The sequence below is a fragment of the Taudactylus pleione genome, unplaced genomic scaffold (assembly GCF_031769625.1).
Source record: "Taudactylus pleione unplaced genomic scaffold, aTauple2 ptg000019l, whole genome shotgun sequence".
Classification (NCBI taxonomy): domain Eukaryota; kingdom Metazoa; phylum Chordata; class Amphibia; order Anura; family Myobatrachidae; genus Taudactylus; species Taudactylus pleione.
The window spans coordinates 21,627,980-21,646,243 of NW_028284421.1; the positions used below are offsets into that span (position 1 = coordinate 21,627,980).

The window sequence follows — 18,264 nt, forward strand, 5'->3', positions numbered from 1 at the left end:
GATACATACACATGCGTAGAGGGCAACAATCGGCCGATTGCGTGCGTAATCACAGTTGCATACGGTAGTGATTCAGGCCCATTGTCCCTTCCCTAAACCCATAGCTTAACCCACATGTTCTTCACTATATATTAAATGATTAACATTGTAAGTATATGTTGTATAGTAAACGCATGTAAAATGCTAAATTCAGTGTGACATGCCTGCTGTAGGAGTAAAGGCACATGACACAAACTTGTGTGCAAACAGGACATGTAGGAAGAAACATACAGGGAGTGGGATGCAGTAAGCCCCAAATGCCGGTGTCTGAGGTTTAACTGCATTACCCATGTGCACCAAGCTCCGGAAAGCAAAGCTTACAGAAGATTGTGTAGATGGCGTTGCCTAATAGAAGTCTATGGTTTTCTTATGCATCATTCCCTAAGAAGGATCCAATAGGAGCCCTCCCAGTGTCCCCCGTGGCTCATGTATGCACTGACCGACAGCCACGCACGCGTAAAAGGACTCCTGGGTCATAAACTTAAAGTCCTTGCACTGCAAAGGACGGCTCTTATCGGTAGAGCTGTCCTTTGTGGTTTAAACGCAATTGTACATGCATACGGTGTTACTAAACGCTTCATGCATCCTGCCCAGGGCCTGTTTCAGAGGTACACGCTAATGCAGTCACAACTGAGTCTTTTGCCGCAGTGTGACTGCATGTATACGCTAATGTAGCAGCCGCTGGGATACATGCAAAGACGTCCACAGGCTGCATTCCTTATCCGCCACTGTGCGCATTAAGACACACCATCTAGCATTGCACCAGCCCTATGGTGGCACAGATTATCTGTCTAAACATCGCTGCTTCAGTTGTAGGAAAAGATGCAGTTGCTGCCATAACTCGCCCACGTCTGGCTAACCACCCCCTGTTACCACCAAGAAACGCAAACCGAAATTGCCTCTCTCTGGGTACAAATTTGTTCTGCAGCTCCCAGCGGTAACCACCAGGACGTAAGCACAGAGCGGCTCAGACACATGCGCAGACTGAAAATATCGGCCACTTGCCTGCAGCTTCGACAATGCGTCCGCCTCTGAATCATGTCCATATTGAATGTTTAGGAAACTAATCAGGACCAAACACAATTACAGCCACAAATAGACGACTAACAGAAATCATTTTTTTCTAAATGTCGGGTTGGTTTTACCAAGAGAACATTTGCTATGAACTCCAGAGATGGTTCCATGGTTCAAATATTTGGTTCTGTGATACCTGTTTTTGATGATTTAAGAATTCCTTTTCATTAATTGAAGAGCTTTATATTTACTGTAAAGTTTCACATTAGAACACCACCATTTTTCCATTTGTTATTGACTTTCATGCAGTTATTGTCTCAATGTACACTGAATTTAGGGGGTCTATTTACTAAGCAGTGTTAGGAGACAGAGTGAAAAGTGATAAGGTGCCAGCCAATCAGCTCCCAACTGTCATTTTTCAAACACAGCCTGTGAGATGGCAGTTAGGAGCGGATTGGCTGGCACCTTATCGCTTTTCACTCTGTCTCCTAACACTGCTTAGTAAATAGACCCCTAAATCATATAACAAATAAACAATTGGAGATAAAATAAATCATATAATCATTTTATTGAACAAAATTGATTCAAAATGTTTGACTCCGTAGACACATTTTGCAGAAATAACCACCGAACACACTTATGGCAATCTTTGTACATTGGAAACCAATTATTGTTCAGGAAGTTCTTCCCAGCACTAATGCAGAGGTTCCCACAAATATGTTGCACTTGTAGGTTACTTTGCTTTCACACTACTGTCCAGTAAATTCCAAAACAGCTGATGGGGTGTAAGTCGGGAGACCGTGCTGGCCATTCCATGATTTGAAGGCCACTGTCTTGACCAACTAGGTATATAGACCAGAGGGAATTGCATGGTGCTGCAAAATGCTATGGTAACCCTTTTGGTTCAGTGTGCAAGTCACTGACTTGGGATCCAGCAAAAGAGCCCCACCGTCACCCTTCTTCCTCCTTCATGTTTGACAGTTTTGGAGTTTCTTAACTAAATTAAAATGAATTTAATAAAATAAATATGTGGTGTTTTTTCTATTAAACACATTGCCCTTTTAAATGTTGGGCTTAAACACGCCAGGAAGTTTGGCCACACTGTTTACATAATTTTTCAGTTTTTGCTAACCTATACTTTTGTTTTAACCTGTAGCAGTGTACAGCTTACCTTTGTACCATTCCAGGTTATTCACTAGACAAGAATTGCTTCAATTTCAATAAAAAAAATGGAAAAATTAGGTTGTTCTAAAACTTTTCTCTGGAAGTGTATAGAGAGGGGGTGGGTTATAAGAAAAAGAAATGTCTGCTATAATGTTTATCAATCTCTCCACAGGTAGTTATGGCGGTGGCACAATTATATTTTCACCTGGCACCAAAAGCAGAAGTTGGGGTTATAGCAAAGGCCTTGGTTCGGTTACTACGCAGTCACAGGTAGTATAACAGCCATCTGAATATTCAAGTATTTAAATATATATTTTATCACAAGGGAAATATGTGTCTCTAAAGTTACATGGACCTCATTCTGAATCGGACACTTTGCTGATAATCACGCAGTTGACCGATATTTTTCCTACTGAGTATGCACCTAATTCACTAAAAAGGTGCGCTGAGTAGTATGTATGCATACGCAAGACCAGCAAAAGACACATACAGGGACACTGCAGCATCTAACTAAGAATCAGGCCCACATATGTTATTACTTAGTTATAAATTAAAATTATGAATTTAACTGAATAATCGATCTATTGTGTAGTTGAAATTACACGCAGGTCTGCAGGTAATGCTGCATTTAGGGGAGGTATTGTAGTTAGTATAGAGGGATTGTTATTTGGAGCATAGTGTATGTGTGTGTGACCTATGCCATCCTTCATGCTATAACTATGTGCCATTACCATCTCAAATGCCAGCACTGTGTGAATCCCTAGGACTGTGAGATATGTATCTGCTTGATTTCATAAAACTTAACAATAATAAATAGGCCCCTATAGCTTTACAGAACTTCAGATGACATTATGGGGCTCATGCTGAGCTGGACGTAATCTGCATCTTGGGGACGGATTCAATTAGCCGCGAGCTGCTTTTCATTGTCCCCACATGAAATGGGAGATAAGTCGGACTCAAATGCGTCTGCTTTGCGTCCGACTCCTGCAGTCTATGGACTAAGATATGCTAATTAAGCTATATGTCTGTCTATGTGTATATCTGTTCCTTTTTAAGCGTCTCAGTGGCACCATCCACAGTTTTTTTTGTGTCTGTGCTGCAGCTGTCATCCGATCGGATCCCTCATAGCAGCGAGATGCTGTAGAAGATAGGCTTCTATAGGGTAATGTCAGAAAAGCTGCCATTACCCTCCGCATCGGAGCCCGGTGGCCAGGTGATTGATGCATACGGAAAATGCAGTAAATAGGGGTTTTACCGCATTTTCCGTTTAGTGCGTCCCGCCCCTGGACTTACATCAGTCCCCTGCTGGTTGCAAAAGATACATTTAAAACCAAAGTCCCATTATGTTTGAACACCTAGAAAAAGAGCACAGAAGTCGGACTACATGCTCACGGCACTCCCATGACACGCCAGTCAGATGCAGCTGTTCCGTGCGTATTAATACTCGCTGCCCAGAAACACCCCTTTGACCTAAGTCTCCTTTTGCTCGAGATGTGACACAGATGGATCAACTTGCTACTGTGGACTCTTCGCGCCGAGCATGTGCACAACTTGTTTTCATATTAAGACACAGGGCCTGATTCAGAGATGGACGCAGAGCCACACACAAGCGGCTGTGCAAATCCGTCCATCTCCGATGCAAATGCAGAAGGCGGTATCAGATACATCTCCTTGCTGCATTTGCAATCCCAGCACTGCGACCGAAGTCGCAGGCTGGGATCACCATCACAACCACCATGGTTGCTCATTTGGTTAAGCTGCATCAGCTGAAGCTTCCCGCAGCCTTACTGGGTGCTGGTCATGTAAGAGGCCAGAAATCTGCATCCACCAAAGCAGACCCTACCCTCGTCCCTCCCAGGAAACAAGTGCGACACGCCCCATTTCTGGGAACAGTGACCTGGCACATTCCCGCTCCGCCCCCCAAACTCCACAGCATGTCAGTCATGCTACGGCTTGGGGGGCTGTGAGCGGGATCATAGGACCTGTTCAGCACGTGCGCAGACCCCTAACAATCGGAGATGTACGTTCATCGTCGGATGAACATACATCTCTGAATCAGGCCCACAGTTGGCTCAAAATTGGAAACTGCATGCGTTTCACCTGCCCTTATCAGTGCTCACTAAAGGTCTATTTACTAAGCCTTGGATGGAGATAAAGTAAATGGAGATAAGGTACCAGCCAATCAGCTCCTAACTACCATGTCAGACTGGAGCTGATTGACTGGTACCTTTTCTCTGTTCACTTTATCTCCATCCAAGGCTTAGTAACTAGACCCCTAAGAGACGGATGCATTGTACCCCAAATGTATGAAGGAAGAAGAAACTGCACAAAATAAAAAGCGCTTTTATGTCCAATGCATTTTCTCATTCTCTCCCGGTTTATTCAGATCCACATTTATAATGCTCTGTATCTTTTTTATTATGCTGTTTGTGCTCTCCTCAGTAGTATTATCTTTTTCCAGTGAGGTCCAATACGTTGTCCTTCAGAATGTGGCAACAATGTCCATCAAGAGAAGGGTAAGTCCCATTAGGAAATAATCATACTCTATGGACTATCAAAGGCTTTATATTGTGTTTAATTTGATGTTTTAATTCATTTTAAATATATTCTGTGTGTTATGTGAAATTCCTAGGGGTATATTTACTAAAGTGCGGATTTTAGAAGTGGAGATGTTGCTCATAGCAACCAGATTCTAGCTATTATCTTCTAGAAGGGGCTAGATAAATGTTAAGTAAAATATGATTGGTTGCTATGGACAACATATCCACTTCTATATACCCGCACTTTAGTAAATATACCCCTTAGCCTCAGTTTTCATTCTGAATTCTGGACAATATCTACCCTACTTAACTGAATGTAATTAAAGTTAAAAAAAAGCGTTATGTCACATCCATAATGGGATACAAGTTTATGTACTCAGCAAACAGGTAAACGTCCTTTCTAATATTTCTGCCTTCAACATGTGTTTATATATAGAAAACTCACAGATGTGGGGTAACCAGTAAGATATTAACTTTATCCATTTATTGCTATATGAACTAATAAAAGTAAATCTTCTGATTGGTTGCTACGAATGTGTGTTATTTGCTCCATGTATTTACTTATGCATCAGTATGTTGCGGATATAGTTGCAGCTTATAGAAATAAATAACGCACGGAACAAACATAAGGGTTTTCAAGAACTTGAAACTGAAAAGAACATGAATAAAAAATTCTTATATTAATACAATGTTATTTTTGACTGTTGTTTCATAGGGAATGTTTGAGCCATACCTAAAAAATTTCTACATCCGATCTACTGACCCAACACAGATTAAGATTCTGAAGGTAACATAAGTTGGTGTAAGGTATAACTTATTAGGTAGGAAGATGGTTTCTACACACAATTATATTTGATAAAAAAAACTGCTCAAGTCTCAAAAGAAGCTGGTTGTATAAACTATAAATCTTTTATATAAAATCATTGGTCTGTTTGATTGTTTGTTTGTCTGTTCGGTTATGCATTCGGACACACCTGCACCAATTGGGATGAAACCAATGCGAGGTGGTCAAGTTGGATCCTGGCCAGGTTTTAGGGAGTTAGGGACCCAGTCGGACCTCTCATTGGTGTACGCTTGGCAGAACTTTGACCCGGGGAGCCTGTTCTGAGCCTTCAACTTGATGAATTTGGACAAAAACTTCACAGAGTGGTAAGATTGGATCCCAGAAGACATAGTAGGGGGTTGAGGTCCCGGTCGGACCTCCCGTTGGTGTATGCTGGGCAGAACTTTGACCTGGGGAGCCTGTTTTGGGCCTTCCACTGGATGGATTTGGATGAAAACTTCACAGAGGGGTGACAATTGGTCTATTATGCTTTATGGAGTGGTTGAGGTCCCAGTCGGACCTCACGACGGAATGCATCGGACAGAACTGTGACCCAGGGAGCCTGTTCTGGGCCTTCCACTGGATGGATTGGATGGCATCACATAATAAAACTTAATAACTTGAAGATTTAAACTTGGCAAACACTGGGTACTTCAGCTAGTTTCATATAAAGATGAGCTAGACACCAGAATCATCCTGTATCAGTCTGTAAGAGCACAGGGCTGGGCTGGAACTGATAGGAACCCTGATGTACAATGAAGAATAGGCCAGATTTGTATATTTGTTGTGGGTATCATTTGGTGTACAGGCCAATCCTGGCAAGCACAACCTCAAGGCTTTTATTTCATAACATGGCTGGGAGGATAATTGAGGCTCAGCAACCCATTTTAATTTCAATTTAATTACACATATATATTCATGAGTCTAGACCAGCCAAACAATGTTGTCCAGCATACCAACCCATCTGGCATATAGTATGCTAGAGCTATCAGTTTACCAGTATGGGCCTTCAAGTGCCCAACATTATTCGGTGCTCTGTCCTCTTTTCCCCTCACCACATCATGATACACTTGTCCTCACAAAAATAATCTAACAAGTGGACAGGTCAATGTCACCCCCAAAATCACACAAGGTATCTCATACCCTGAAATAGTCTGTGCTGCTGTGTTAGCATTATTATTAGCTAATGGGTTGGTCTAGCCTACCTACTTAAAAACTTAACAGATATAGGAGGATCGGGAGATGAAACAATAATGGCCATAATATGTACTGCACTACTCACTCCCGAATATTTAAAATAAAGAAATATAAGAAGTTTCATTTTTTTTTTTAGCATGATTAATATTATATTATTATTGTTCATTAATGTGATACTTCTCTACTCTTTAAATATGGTACTGGTTTCAATATGTTTATTTCTGTTGTTTATTATCTAATCTATCTTATTCTTTATGTGTCTGTTTTAGGGCTCACACATCTGCATGTTTATATTGATTTAACAATTCTGTAATCTACCATTATGCGCCCGTACGTTGCCGATATTTGTCAGTGATTTGCAGAGCTTTTTCATACAAAGATCAGATCTGCCAATTATGAAAGTGCCCATTGTACTAGTATACTAGGAACAGTCTGCAAATCTGTTACCATAGACTAGCAATTTACAGCCCTGATTGGTCCGTGAAATCTAACATGTTGGGCAACCTGATTCACAGATTCCGATCACTTTTTGATCAGAATTTGCAATCGGTGAATCTCATACATTCAGATTTTTTACACAATCATTTGCAAAAATGCAAAACTACCCCAATTAACTGCTGATGTATGAGCCCCATTAGTCTAACTATTTCATATTTTTATCTATTCAGCCTTGTTTATTTATATTGTTAGATCATTTTTATACCCTAGTTATATGGTATCAGAATATGTGTACTATGCTGTAAAACTGAAATCCAGTGACACCATTAACATGCCTCTATTTTATGCATTGGTGCTGCTAATGTAGTTTGTTGTCCCAGGCCACTCACCGTATTAAGGAATTGCCTTTAAGTAGCTCAGAAGTACTGTACATATGCAGACATGAAAAATGCATGGCGTTAATAGGACTATAAATCTCTCATCTGCAGTTGGAAGTCCTGACAAACCTGGCTAATGAGACCAACATATCCATCATACTGCGAGAGTTCCAAGTAAGTCTGCGACTGAAATGCAAAGTTTCATTACATTTACAGATAGGAGAGGGTATCCTAATAAGGATTACCAGGTGGAAATAAAGGGCCTGATTCAGAGGTGGGCGCTTTTTTTTTTGTTGCGGGCTCTCGTCGCAAGATGATGGTCGCGATGGTCAAGACCATCGCGACCATCGGGCTTGCGACGAGACCCTTGTGGTAGGGTCTCGTGGCCGCAAACCCCGGAGAGCTTCTGGCTCTAATAGAGCCGGAAGCTCTCCCACTGACATCACTGGTGATGTCAGTGGGGCTGCCCACAAATGGCAGGCGTTCGCATGGGAACGCCTCCGTTTGTGAAGCCACCCCCCCCGCCACACCTGCAAAATGGGGCGAGCTGTCGATCAACATCGACAGCCGCCCCTTTTGTAGTGAGCCACGGAGCGAGTGCTTTTTGCGCTTGCTCGGGGGCTCGCGCGTACGCACTGGGCCACCATCGACCCGTTTGCGAGCGCTATTCACTTGCGAGTGGGTCTGACTCAGGCCCAAAGCTCCAAGTTGGAGCATCAGGTTTAGGTAAACAAAAATAGGTTAAAAGAGACTTTGGCCCTATTCAGATTTGCACGCAATTCAGAATGTGGATGGATCGATCTAGCAAAGTTTAACAAACTGCAAGCATGTGGCATGCATACCCATCTTAGGGGTACATTTACTAAGATTCGAGTTTGGTTGAGTTTTTTTTTAATCTTGATTTGCATCGCTGAATCTTGGGTGATTTCCCCGATTTTCATCTCACAAATTTACTAAGAAGTGAGTTTAGCTGAAAGTGAGTTTTCCAATGGTGATGCAGATTGAGATATCTCCCCCGAGTTGCAAATTAAGATGAGATTACTTACCCGAGATCACAGTGATTTCTCTCTGCCTAACCATCCCGAGCAAGCAGCCTGCACATATCAGTGAGATATGTGAAGGCCGCTTGTGTATTATACCTGTAAAAGAAGGTTTTTTTTAAATGACGTAGGGTTCCCCCCCCCCCAAAAGCATAACCAGCCCCGGACTGGTCAGCAAGTCCTGGTTCCAAAAATTACGGGCAACAAAATGAGTAGGGTTCCCCCATAATTTAGAAACCAGCACTTGGCTGCAGGGCAGGGTTTTAAATGTAGGGGAGAAAAAAATTGCATAGGGGTCCACCTATATTTAAAACCAGCATTGGACCCAAACCAACCGAGGTGTAATTCCACAGCCGGGAGACCCTATTACCAGGTCTCCATGGCCAAAGCATTCTCACCCCAAGCCGGTCAGGCCAAGCTGGGGATCTTAGGGGAGGTGGGGACCCCCCAAAAAAGTGGGGACCCCCCCCCTCTCTCGAAACCCCAGGCTTAGTCTGAAGCCTGGGGCTCTTCCCCGCACCCCTTGGGTGTGGGTATGGGGGTATTAAAGTGTAAAATAGTAGAAATCTACAGGTGCCAGCATGTCTTCCCTTTGGCACTTGTGGAACTCCAAGTGCCAGCAGGTGGCTGGCACTCGTACCTCCACTGTAAAATAAATAGTTAAAAAAAGACAGAGCACACACACAGTATATAGTAGAGCTTTATTACATACCTACCGCACTCACACATACTTACCTACTGCCAGATGTTCACATCCACTTGTCCCCGTAGATCCCATTCGGAGTACCTGAAAACAAGATCTTATACTCACCTCCATCCTCGCGCTGGTCTCCGTAGCATGCAGGGGTCTTGGCAAAAAAACAAACCGCCACCTGAATCATACACTTACATTAGCGGTGTTTGTGTGTGACCAAATACACCGCTAACCGGCTCCTGACTGATCAGTGTGAACTGTCAGCAGCCACCAGCCAATCAGCGGCCGCTAACTGTAGAGCGGCTGCTGATCGGCTCCGGCTCCTAACAGTTCCCACGTTGGCTTGTTAGTGAGTCAGGAGCCGGAGCCAATAAGCGGCAGCTCTACAGTTAGTGGCCGCTGAGTTTGTTAACAAGCTCAAGGCAGGAAAGGAGAGAAGGAAGACTGGTACACTGAAGAATCACCCAGAGAAGGAAACAAGTGACCAGGAGAAGAAAACCCATAGAAGCCAGGTGCCTCAGGAAGGGTGCCCTGTGGACCCTATGGACTTCGAAGAAAGAGTTAACAAAGGTAAGTTTTACCATAACTCTCCTTGTCTTCTTCAGGGTCCATAGGGGTCCACAGGGACACAATGGGGATGTCCCAAAGCAGTTGTTGAAGGGCGAGAATGCTCCTGGGCTGATAGGAGAATCCTACGCCCGAAGGAAGCATCCTGAGAGGCAAATGTATCAAAGGCATAAAACCTAAGAAAGGTGTGGACAGAAGACCAGGTGGCTGCCTTGCATAGCTGTTCAGCTGAAGCACCACGCTGGGCTGCCAACAAGGGACCCACAGAGTGAGTAGAATGAGCAGATACTGTAGCCGGTACAGGAAGGCCAGACTGCGTGTAAGCCTGTGAGATAGACTCTGGCCAGATGGATTCGCATGACTGTTTGTTAGCTGGCCATCCCTTCTTGTGTAATCCATATATGATGAAGAGGGAGTCCGATTTCCTGATGGAAGTAGTACGGTCCACGTAGATCTTCAGAGCACGGACCACATCCAAAGAGGCCTCACCTGTCGAGAGGTCTGGTGATTGAAAGGACGGAACTACAATTTCCTCATTTAGGTGGAAATGAAAAACCACCTTGGGAAGGAAGCCCGGGCGTGTTCTAAGAACAGCCCTGTCCCAATGAAAGATTAAAAAGGGGGAGTGACATGAAAGCACCCTTAAATCTGATACCATAAGGGCAGATGCGGTAGCCAGAAGAAACAGAGTCTTTGCAGTGAGCCACTTGACACCCACTGATTTCAGGGGTTCGAATGGAGGTTCCTGAAGTGCTTGGAGCACCACTGCCAAATCCCATAGAGCCACAGGAGGGACAAAGGGAGGCTGTATACGTAGAACACCTTGCAGGAAGGTGTGAACATCCGGTATAGGGGCAAGTCTGCACTGGAACTAGATGAACAAAGCAAAGACCTGCACTTTCAGAGATGCTAGGCGGAGGCCTAGATCCAGTCTAGCCTGAAGAAAGGCATGAATTCTAGACACCGTAAAAACTTGAGGGTCATAGTTTCTCAGAGCACACCATTGGAATTATGTACAGTATGCCATATTCTGTGATAAATCCTGGCTGAGGCCGGTTTAGAGGCCCTGAGCATGGTCTGGACCACAGAGCTGGAAAATCCCTTTGCCGTTAGGAGGGATGACTCAAGAGCCAATCCATTAAAGACAGACGGGCTAGATCTGGATGTAGACATGGACCCTGAGACAACAGGTCTACTCGTAGAGGAAGTTGAAGAGGAACGTCTATGGAGAGACTTGGAAGATCTGAGTACCAATGGCGTCTGGGACAAGCCGGAGCTATCAACAGTGCCCCCTTCCTGCTTGAACTTTCAAAGAACTCGAGGAAGCAGGGATATTTTGGGAAAGAGATATACCAAATGGAAAGTCCATTTCACTGACAATGCGTTCACGAAGGCTGCGTTGGGGTCCCTTGTCCTGGTTCCATATACTGGAAGTTTGTTGTTGTGTACTGAGGCCATGAGATCCACATCTGGCAGACCCCATTTGTCCACCAGAAGCTGATAGGCTGGATGTACAGACCACTCTTCTGCATGCACTTCGCCTTGAGGGCGAAGGGACCGAAAGGATGACGTCCAAGGCTTTGTATTATATGCAGAGGGCAGGAACGCCGTCTTGGAAGCTGCCAAAGTAGTCACAATTTTATCTAATTCTGGACCAAATAGGATATCTCCAGAATAAGGAAGAGACTCCAGAGCCCTTTTTGAGCCTGAGTCTACTTTCCAGGAACGGAGCCAAACAATATGGTGACCACTACCAAAGTGGCAGATATCCTGTAGGCCAGGAGAGCTGTATCCATAGCTGCTTTTCCCAAGTAGGGGGCTGCATCTTTAATGTGAGATATGTAGGATAGTTGCTCCCTTGAAGCATCAGGGGGAAATGTCTCTTCTAGGGCCTCTGCCTAACTCTTAATGGCTTTTGCCGCCTGGGCCGTAGCCATAGCAGGACGATTAACCTGGCATGTGAGAGAGGAATACAGGAAGACTGGACCCAGCGTTCCTGGAGACCTGTGAAGCAAAAAAAAAGGCGCTGCACGTCTCTGAGGGGGCGGAGGGTGAGGGAGAAGCAGCTCAGGGAATGGCTAGACCACAGTGAAATGATGCCCTGAGCTGGGGGAGGGGCTGCAGGGAGAGCACCTTCTCCTTGTGCTGACATTAACCACCGGTCTCCTGTCCTCTAAATATGCCCTGCGCCAGTATAATAATGCCCCAGGGGTCTAGTGGAGTCGTGGGCGCACCAGTGTCCACATCAGCGCCTCCGGTCCATCTCCTGAGACCAGAGGCTAGACTGCGTAAAGATGCGGGGGTCCGCCTTACCTGTCCCCTGGATTCCGGGCTGGGGTCTGGGGAGCCTGCTAGCTAGTCCCACTCGGAGCCCCGCCGGGAGTACCTAGCCGGGGCTGGATGTCACGGCTCCGCGCAGGGGTGATGGAGCAGCAGCGCAGACGTCCAAGGGACAGTCTTTTGCTGCTGCTCAGTAGTCAAAGCACTAGAAATAAAAATAAATCATAAAAATAAGATTGGGCTGCTTGAAGCAGCCCCACTGTTAAAAATGGTGAACCAGCTCCTGCCGGACACCAACGAAACTGAGTTGCCCTCAGGCTGTGGGCATAATATAGGGGGAAGGACCAAAGCAAACTGGGAGTGAAAAGCTTTGCTGTTGGTGTCCGGTCCTCCAGGTACCACCTACACCCCCGTTGTCTCCCTGTGGACCCCTATGGGCCCTGAAGAAGAAATCAAGATTGCTTCATTAGAAAAAAAAAAAATCAGAATTGGTGGCAGGTATGCCAATCATAGTAACATATATAAAGATACTTTCTCTCTACCAAACTAAATTAGCTACAAATAGATGTTATTAATTGAATGGATTCCACTGTAGTCATGTTGTTGGGGTGTGAAGGCTATGGAAATTGGAGGGGATGGGGAGCCTGGTGATACCTGCCTCACTGCTCATGTGCAGGACCCGTACATACTCAGTGAAGCAAAGCAGGGGGCTGTGGAGGACAAATTTCACTAGTACCCCGAAAAAAATTTTGTACTGTATGGGACATGGTAATGTAGTTTTACGCCCCTGTTTGGATAGGACAAACAGTACAGTATAATGTATACCTGTTATTACTTCCAGACTTACATCCGCAGCATGGATAAAGACTTTGTGGCTGCTACAATTCAGGCCATTGGCCGATGTGCAACTAACATTGGTAAAGTCCGTGACACATGCCTGAATGGACTTGTTCAGCTGCTATCAAATCGGGATGGTAAGAAACAAGAGATGTAGTACGGACCAACTGTGACAGTAATGCTCAATCACATGGTATTAGATCTTCTTTTTTCATCAGACTGCATGACTCCATTGTTAGAGGAATTATTGAAGGCTGAATTATCCTGGCTGACATAGCTATCAGCAGGGCAGGCTGACATAGCTATCAGCAGGACAGGTTTAATGAGAGAGCGGAGGTAACTTATCCTGAGCCAGATTGTCTACTGAACGCTCTGCTACCCTGCATTGGGCCTCAGGTTACCTTATCTATTATTTATTGCAAGTTATTTATATAGCATACACATATTCCGCAGCACTTTATAGAGAATATGTGGCCATTCACATCAGTCCCTGCCTCAGTGGAGATTACAATCTATGGACCATATTCAATTAGCGGCAAAAATGGACGTTTTTTACGCCATTGGTGAAAACAGATGTTTTTCGGGAAAAAAAAAAAAAACAGCGAAAACAGCAACAGGCGAAAATATACGAATTTGTTTTTCTGTAATTTATCATTATGGGGGGTGTCCAAAGGGTTCTGAAAGAAATCCCCACATTTTTAGCCAAAAATATAGATTTTGCATTTTTTTTTTTCACCTGTTGCCGTTTTCGCCTGTTTTATGGTGAAAATTGAGCCCTTTTTCTGGCTAAAAATGGGCGTTTTCACCAATGGAAAAAACGTCAGTTTTCGCCGCTAATTGAATACGGCCCTATGTTCCCTACCACATGCACACTAGGGTTATGGCTATGTGTTAGCAGCCCTACTTAGTAAGATCATATAGACTCAAATCTTTAAATCCAAATCATGAATTATTGTTCAATATTTGGCCATTCACATCAGTCCCTGTCCCAGTGGAGCTTACACATGCACAATAGGTTGTTTTGTTGGGAGCCAATTAACCTACCACATATTTTTGGAGTGTGGGAGGAAACTGGAGTACACGGAGGAAACCCACGCAAGCACGGGGAAAGTATACAAACTCCACAAGGCCGTAGTGGGAATCGAACCCAAGAACTCAGTGCTGTGAGGCAGTAATGCTAACCATTACACCATCCATGCTGATGGCTATGCATTAGCAGCCCTTCTTTGTAAGATCATATAAACTCAAATCTTTAAGTACAAATCGTGAATTATTGTGCACTTATATATGAATCATAAGAATAATTTTAATAAATATTTTGTAAATATTAATGTATTATGGGGGAGATTCAAGGTCCAACAGTATTGCTATCGCAGTAGCTACCATGGCAGCAGGAGGCACCACGCATTATTGGGGTCGCATTAGCACTACAGACAGCTCTGAATGGGGAATCTATAATTATGTCTACGTTGTATGTTTTTTCCCTGCCCTTGCAGAGTTGGTGGTGGCAGAGTCGGTGGTGGTTATCAAGAAATTGCTGCAAATGCAACCGGCACAGCACAGTGAGATAATCAAGCACATGGCCAAGTTAACCGACAATATCCAGGTAACCATGACCCACATCAGGGAAATAAGGAGGGACACTTATGTTATATGTTATGCAAATGACTCCAGTTTCAGTTTTGTGAGATTCTGTGAATGGAGTCCCTGAATTTGCAGTGCTGTTATGTAAATCTGTAGGTTTATAGAGTCCCTCACACATGAAACATGCGCTGAGCTGTCCCCGGTATCATGTGTGAGCTATGTGGCTGATGACTCCTCATTGTTGGCAATGTTTGTTATTTTACATTTTGCAGGTGCCTATGGCTCGAGCCAGTATCCTGTGGCTGATTGGTGAGTACTGCGAACATGTGCCTAAAATAGCTCCTGATGTACTGAGGAAGATGGCCAAGTCCTTCACTAATGAAGAAGATATTGTTAAACTACAAACCATAAATCTTGCTGCGAAGCTGTATCTGACCAACTCCAAGCAGGTATGTGACTGGCAGTAGTGTACTAGGATGGCTGTGCCAGCCTAAAAGCAATGTGCGCCAGTCTCCATGACAACATCTACTTGTTACCCTCTCTGTACTGTGACATAAGAAAGGTATACACTGTTGGATATCAGTAGGTATTGTGTAACCTCATGCCTGCATCTAATTTAGCATTTCTGGATTTTTAACTCATCGTAGAAAAAGTTATGTTATGTCTTTTTTCATTTAAAAAGAAGTAATATGTCCTATTATCACACCTACTTCCCGGGGCACACATAGAGGCTGACGCAGGGTGGGAAGTGAATAGAGTGTACATTACTCAAAAGAAATGTGTACGGGGAAAAAAATATCTATTTTTCACCTATTTACAGAAATGTTTGCCTCTGTGTGGCCAGCGTATGCACCTGGTTCACGACCAGTCACCTTCATCATATACTTGCACCTGCCTTATCCTAGGTGCAAAGATACACCTGCTAACAGGCGTATGTACTAGTCTGCCAGTCCCAGATTTGTGTGACCAGCCCCTCACTGCACTTTGCCTACATCAGGTCACCGTCTCCCACCCCATGTCGGCCTCTTTGGTTGTAAGAGTCGTTGTGCCCAAATTGCATACAACTCTGCATATCCACATTTGCATGTTCTGAGCATGCGCAGTGCATATTACGCATGCTACGCTACGTACCGGGTGTACATTCTACTCTGTATGTCTATTTTTTACTCCTTATTCTTCTATTGTTTCTGCCCAGTATTTTATGCTACATAAACATTGTGACAGGCAACAAATGGTGAATTTGCTTACAGAAGGAATGTCCCTCTTTTTGAAAATGAAACAAATATAAACTTATTGCTGCAAAACATGCTAAGAGTAATATACAGTAGTTCTATTATTATCCTGATTTATATAGTGCCAACATATTAGGCAGCACTGTACATAGAAAGTTTAATTACCTGTCCCTATCCCATAGGAGCTTACAATCCATTTTTCCTGCCACGCTAATGTCAGTAGAAGCCACATAACTTACTAGTGTGTTATATTCCTGATCCAGCTCCATGAGGCAGAGATACACACCATTAGTTCTAAGCTGTCTTTTCCTGGCTTCTTATCCTGTTCTCCTCATATTTTTATTTAGAATGGTTATATATGTCTATGTTTTCCTCAATAAAATATTCCACCTCTATGTCTCTCGTCAGACAAAGCTCCTTACTCAGTATGTTTTGAATCTGGCCAAGTATGACCAAAATTATGACATCAGAGACAGAACAAGATTCATCCGCCAGCTGATAATCCCTGTGGAAAAAAGCGGCACACTCAGCAAGCATGCTAAGAAGCTCTTTCTGGCACAAAAACCTGCACCTATACTGGAGTCTTCATTTAAAGGTAATAATTACATCCATCTGTAAGTTATATAAGTCAGCACATTCTAAGGATTATAATTCCTCTTTCTCGTTTGTTTTTTAAATACTCCATTATAGTGTAAAGCCGCGTATATCCACTAGCCCATAAAATGAACAATTGAATGATAACGATATCATTATCGTTCATTATATCGGCCAGTGGATATGCCGTCAACGACCAGCAATGCGCGTTCCCGCTAGTTGTTGATAACATCTGTCATCGCCCGTACTTGCAGGGCAACCTGACGATATTGTCAGGTTCTGCAAGTACGGGACTGAGGGAGGATGACGTCACTGGACGATATCGTGATTGATATCGTTCAGTGTCGGTGCTCAATGTCGTTAAGGACATTGAGCATACCACTGCCAGGAACACACTACATCTGTCAGTAGCTTTATTGCCCACCACAGGCAGGTTTACAGTTCATGGCAGTTTTACAGGCAAGATAATACATAAAGTCTTCCAAATAGCAATATTTCTTCAGTGGACTCGCAGGTCGAGGAACCCTAACACTAGTCACCACCGGGCCTATAAGCTGGGCGACTATCTCACCGTCAGGCTCCGTTTTCCCAATGTCTCTGCAATTCTTAAAACAGCTTCCCACAGGTGTCTGTAATCAGCTGCCTTTCCAGGCACTGATTGAGGCAACACCAGAACATAACACAATCCTAATGCCTTTGCTCTGCCAAACCTGGGAGATCTGGATATTCCACATTTACTTCATGTGGAATTATGCGGACCCTGTTACACTCCTCCCCCCTTAGCTTCAATGACCCTGGTGAAGCTAAAACACTTTTAGGCGAGCTATCTACCTCGCCCAGATCTATTTGTGCCATCCGTCCGGGTACACAGCTCTCTGCCATTTTCCACAGTTCTCCATCCTCACCCTCTTCCTCCTCCTCCTCCTCCTCCTCCTCATAGGGTTGCTTGGAGGATCGGGCCCAACAAACTTCCTGGAAAGGGCATCAGCATTGAGGTGCTGTTTCCCCGGACAATGCTGCACCTCAAACTTAAATGGCTGCAAAGACAAAAACCAGCGTGTTACACGAGCATTCACTTCTTTGTTCGTGTGCATCCATTGTAAAGGGGCATGATTGTAACCAACACAAACTCCCACCCCAACAAATAATATTTTAACGAGTCTACTGCCCACTTGGTTGCTAAGCACTTTTGCTCCACAGTTGAGTACTTACGCCCCCTGGGCAGCAATTTCTGGCTGAGGTAAAGGATGGGCTTCTCTTCCCCTTCTACCACTTGGGAAAGGACTGCCCCAATCCTGTACCTGAGGCATCTGTCTGCTATATAAACTGCTTTTTAAAGTTAGGAGCCTGCAAAACAGATTTTGCACACAAGGCGCGCCTTAAATCCTGCCATGCAACTTTTGCTGCTCTAGACCACAGTATCTTGTCTGGGGACTATTTTCAGTTAATGGTGCTGCCCTAGTGGCAAAATCACGAATGAATCTGCGGTAGTAACCCACTAGGCCAAGGAATATTCTCAGCTGGGATTTACATTTGGGTTTATGTGAGGACCGCCTCCACCTTACTGGGCTGAGGTTTTACCTGCCCTCTGCTTACAATATATGCCAAATATTTTGCCTCCACCATTCCAATGGCACACTTCTCAGGAATAGCAGTAAACCCATGTGCCCGTAAAGATTGCAACACGGCTTCTACTCTTGGAAGGTGTGACTCCCAGTCGGAGCTAAAGATGACAATGTCATCTAGATATGCAGCTGCATATTCCTTGTGAGGTCGCAGCAACCTCTTCATAGACCTCTGGAAGGTTGCCGGAGCCCCATGCAAACCAAACGGCAGCATTTTAT

The 18,264-nt window shown here is 44.2% G+C and overlaps 1 protein-coding gene across 7 annotated transcripts in view; it reads left to right on the plus strand.

Moving 5' to 3' along the window:
* AP3B2 (adaptor related protein complex 3 subunit beta 2) overlaps positions 1-18,264 on the plus strand; it is a 107,314-nt gene that overhangs the window by 50,014 nt on the left and 39,036 nt on the right. For all 7 annotated transcript variants that reach the window (XM_088445979.1, XM_088445960.1, XM_088445969.1 and 4 more), the window contains exons 9-16: positions 2,390-2,487; positions 4,679-4,733; positions 5,473-5,544; positions 7,704-7,766; positions 13,015-13,147; positions 14,507-14,616; positions 14,867-15,043; positions 16,235-16,421. In XM_088445979.1, the coding sequence (XP_088302105.1) occupies positions 2,390-2,487; positions 4,679-4,733; positions 5,473-5,544; positions 7,704-7,766; positions 13,015-13,147; positions 14,507-14,616; positions 14,867-15,043; positions 16,235-16,421 (895 nt within the window). The remainder of the gene's footprint in view (positions 1-2,389; positions 2,488-4,678; positions 4,734-5,472; positions 5,545-7,703; positions 7,767-13,014; positions 13,148-14,506; positions 14,617-14,866; positions 15,044-16,234; positions 16,422-18,264) is intronic.